This window comes from Brassica rapa, chromosome A02, assembly GCF_000309985.2.
Source record: "Brassica rapa cultivar Chiifu-401-42 chromosome A02, CAAS_Brap_v3.01, whole genome shotgun sequence".
NCBI lineage: Eukaryota > Viridiplantae > Streptophyta > Magnoliopsida > Brassicales > Brassicaceae > Brassica > Brassica rapa.
Genome location: NC_024796.2, coordinates 13,834,153 through 13,838,684, shown reverse-complemented (window position 1 = coordinate 13,838,684; position 4,532 = coordinate 13,834,153). Strand labels below are relative to the sequence as shown.

Genomic DNA, 4,532 nt, shown 5'->3' with positions numbered 1-4,532 from the left:
GAAGTATTTAGGGTCGCAGGATAAAATTTCATCTCGCCATGCTTCGTGGACGGCTTATTTACAGCAATTTACGTTTGTTATCAAGCACCAGTCTGGTAAACTTAATAAAGTTGCTGATGCCTTGAGCCGACGTCATGCCTTGGTCTCCACGTTACGCGTTTCCATTCCAGGGTTCGAATGCTTTGCAGACTTATACCCAACGGATCCGTACTTTTCGTCAGTCTGGATGGATCTAACACATGGGGTTCATTCAGATTTTTCTTTCATCGACGGGTTCATCTTCAAAAACAATCGCGTCTGTGTACCAGCATGCAGTTTACGATTACAGATTATTCAGGAATTGCATAATGAGGGTCATGTGGGCCGTGATCGTACTTTGAAGCTTGTTACCGACTCCTATTTTTGGCCGACGTTACGACGAGACGTTGAAAGATTTGTGTCCCGTTGTACTACTTGTCAGCGCGGTAAGGGTCATGCCTCTAACGCCGGCTTGTACTTGCCTTTGCCTATACCGACGCAGCCGTGGAGCGACATTAGCATGGACTTTGTTCTTGGCTTACCGCGGACTCAACGCGGGAACGATTCGATCTTCGTCGTCGTTGATCGCTTCTCCAAGATGGTTCACTTTATTCCGTGTCGAAAGACAACAGACGCAGTGCAAGTGGCCCAATTGTTCTTTCGCGAAAACTATCGTCTGCACGGCCTTCCCCAGTCTATAGTTTCTGATCGCGATTCTCGGTTCATTAGTCATTTTTGGCGATCGCTTTGGAAGCTTTTCAAAACGAAGTTGGATATGAGTTCGGCGTATCTTCCTCAAACTGATGGACAAACTGAGGTTGTCAATCGCTCTTTGGGAAACATGTTGAGATGCTTGGTGGGGGATAACCTCAGGTCGTGGGATTCAGTTCTATGTCAAGCAGAGTTTGCACACAACCATGCACATAACCGATCGCTGGGCTTCAGTCCTTTTAAAGTCGTATACGGGTTCGTTCCGCGCGGGCCTTTGGCTTTGTCGACTTTGCCTCAACCAGGAGAGTTCCATGGTCGGGCAGTGGAGCTCATTGACGAGCTGTCGGTGGTGCATGCTCGCGCCCAGGACAATTTTCAGGGCACTGCTATTAAGTACAAAAGAGCCGCGGATAAGCATCGACGCGAGGTGAATTTTCAAGTGGGCGACCAACTGTGGGCTGTTCTAACTAAAGACCGGTTTCCTATAGGTCAATACAACAAACTGAAAGATAGGAAGATAGGACCAGTGGCGGTTGTTGAACGGATAAATGCTAACGCCTATCGCCTAGCTTTACCTCCCCACGTCCATACGGCCGACGTCTTCAACGTCAAGCACCTTTTCAAGTATGAACCTGACGATAACATCCTTTCTGGATTCGTGGACGAATCGCTCGTACGGGAGGGGACCTGATGCAGCATAGCATCCTATTTCGATTAGGTTTGGTTTCATAGTTTCCTTTTCTTTTGTTTTAGATAAACATTAGCTTAAACTTAAAGATTAGGATTAAGACTTAAGGATACAAGATTAGATTCTAATCCCTAAGGACTTAGGACTTTTCATAGGTTATATATATAGTGATCTCTTGAATTGTAAGAGACACGACTTTTGATTATTGATTTATAAAACTTAGAGCTTTGTGTTAAACAACTCTTAAACCTTACTTCTGGGCATTCTTTGAGAATTCAACAGACTTAAGAAGACTTAGATAACGGGCATTCGCAGAATTCAACGTTACCTTCGCATTATCGGTTACTTTTGGTTACTTCCGCTCTATTAGAAAGGCCATAGGGAGATCATTAAAACCAAAAATACATTGAGAAATGAGAAACCCAGCCACGTTAAAACATCAGGTAGCTTCTTCAGAGGTCTCAATGATAGATTAGTGAGAAAGACCACATGCGTATTCACTGATAAAAGACAAGTGGCAGTCAACAAATCTTATACCATTTCTTAATCCTAATTTGTAAATTAAAAAACGTGTTTTAAACATAGATGATGAAACTTGTAAGTAATATATCTTTTCTTTACTACAGATCTAAGACTAATAATACGTTATCTTCTAGATCTCAAGTCTAATAATATTTGTTTTCTCAATCTCCCACATTTGCTACGTTTATGTTCTTTTTTTTATTAAGTCCCAGTCTATTCTTGAAACTCAAAAAAACGTATATATATAGAGAGAAACCATTCAGACCATTTCCTCATTCAGTTCTTACACCAAAAACAAGAAGAAAACTTGTAGCATTAACTTTTGTTTCTTGTCCTAATGAAGACTACTCATCGTCGGTTATCTTCATCTTTAACTAAACTCTGCGAGAGACTGTCCTCATTCAAGAATGGTGATGACAATATAAGAGAATTGCAAGCTGTCTTTGCTTACATGGATGCTAACAGAGACGGTAGAATCTCTGTAGAAGAGCTTACGAAGAGTTTTAATACATTAGGAGAGCAACTTTCTGATGAAGAAGCCAAAGTTGTGGTTAAACTGTCTGATATAGATGGAGATGGGATGTTGGATTTTGAGGAGTTTGCTCAGTTAATCAAAGGGAGTGGTGATGAGTTTACAGAGGAAGAGAAGAAGAGGAAGATGCTGGAAGCGTTTAGAATGTATATTGATGAAAGTGAAGATTGTATTACTCCTAGAAGCTTGAAGACTATGCTGATGAAGCTTGGTGAGTTAAGAACGAATGATGATTGTAGGGTTATGATCAAAGTTTTTGATCTTAATGATGATGGAGTTTTAAGTTTTGATGAGTTTGCTCATATGATGATGCGTTAAAGAATTGGCCCATCCATTGTTGTTGTGGCTTTATTGCTGTAAATATGATATATGCAATCAATAAACATGTCTTTTATTCAATGTACATGAATCATATTCCATTTTGGTTCTTATTTCAAAAACTACATGACGAAGCATCCAAAAGGGAAAAAAATGTTCAAAGAATCGCTAAGAATCCACTAGACCACTTTTTTTCTTACAAAAAAAAACACTGATTTACAAAAAAAAAATTTGAAAAATTGTTTCGTTTAGACATGATTTACCGCCTAAACAAACTTTTAGAACACCGAAAAAAAAACAGAACACAATAGACCGACAAAGCAAGGAATCCACTTTTTAATCAGAGACCCTTGTATTGTATTATTACAAAAATCAAATTTAGGTCATATACTGTGTTTCGCTCATTATTAAACCACAAATAGGGAATGGTTTATTAGGCCAATAAACCTATTTGAGACGTGAGCGTAGGTCCAACTAACTACACTTATTTTGTAAGACCGGGTTTGATCTATCGGATCTTCATATCATCTCATAGTCTAATACTAAAATATAAAATAAATGAACATATCTCTATGACAAATTTGATAACAACTCACGTTATTCTACCGTCCATGGTACTATAAAACACATCAATTAAATGCCAGCTTATATAACACATCAATTCATTTATAATCAACGAAGCCATAAGACTAATACCATCTCGAATGTAAAACTTCATTTTTTCTCTAAAATAGAATACAGAGTAAAAATGTTTCAATTCATTCTATTTTTTACTGTATAATAGAATAATGAACGAACAAAAATTAGATTACTTTTTTTTGGAGTGAAAAATAAAGTGCAATTGAAACATTTTTTACTACATACTTCATTTGGAGCGAAAAAATTAGTGGGTTGGAAATGTCCTAAGCTCACAATTAATATGTATGCCCCAGCTCTCTATCAATTAATTACCAAATACTACGGGGTAATTGGTTGAGCTGTAGAAAATGACTTTAGCTTTAATTTTCATTTACAGCCTAAAATACTATCAATTATGTTTTATCTTAGTTTCTAAAGTTACAACCAAAAACTAAAGCTACTGCAAAAACACACAAAAAATGGTTGTAAAAATATTATTTTCTAAACCTCCATCTTTTTAGCTGTAAGAAATTTTAAAGCTACATTCCTTAAAGCTAAATCAAAAAATTTTAAGGATTAAATTCTAAAGTAAATTTTTTACAGTTACAACCCAACCAATCAACCCATACATCTCCACAAAAAAGTGAAAAAGTAGACATAAACACTTAGCCACCACATTATATTTGTTATGACAGTTTATACCTGACTTGTGCCATAAACTATCTAATGAATACTAACATCTATATATGAACAAAGTTTCGATTCACAACTGACATATACAACTGGCATATATAAGCTTAACAACTTTACTACCATTATTGTATTATAGGTGTATATATGAGTCGTAGACAACTCGAAAAATCTTTAAATAGTTCAAAGATTATATTCAGTCACTTGTAAAAAAATTGAACCTTTGTCTGTAAACTGCCTTGAACTTCCTCTGAGATTTCCAGTCCACGTACGCATCTCAGCAGCCTAGAGACTAGAGAGTAAATACATAAACGAATAAATAGCGGCATGACACCACATATCTCAGTGAATATTAATCTTGACTCCCAAATTTTTTGAAGTTTACATAAACCTTATTACTCTAAACATAATTTTGGAGTAAAATCTACTCTAACC

At 36.9% G+C, this 4,532-nt stretch overlaps 1 protein-coding gene across 1 annotated transcript; it reads left to right on the top strand.

Moving 5' to 3' along the window:
• Positions 1–947: 947 nt before the first annotated feature.
• Positions 948–3,988, top strand: LOC103853037 (calcium-binding protein CML39-like). Its single transcript, XM_033285575.1, has one exon. It carries the CDS (start codon positions 2,277–2,279, stop codon positions 2,787–2,789), a length of 513 nt encoding a protein of 170 aa, XP_033141466.1. The 5' UTR covers positions 948–2,276; the 3' UTR covers positions 2,790–3,988.
• The last annotated feature ends 544 nt before the right edge of the window (positions 3,989–4,532 follow it).

Excerpts from the sequence above, each read along its gene's own strand:
- LOC103853037 (XM_033285575.1), top strand. The coding sequence starts at position 2,277 with ATGAAGACTACTCATCGTCGGTTATCTTCATCTTTAACTAAACTCTGC.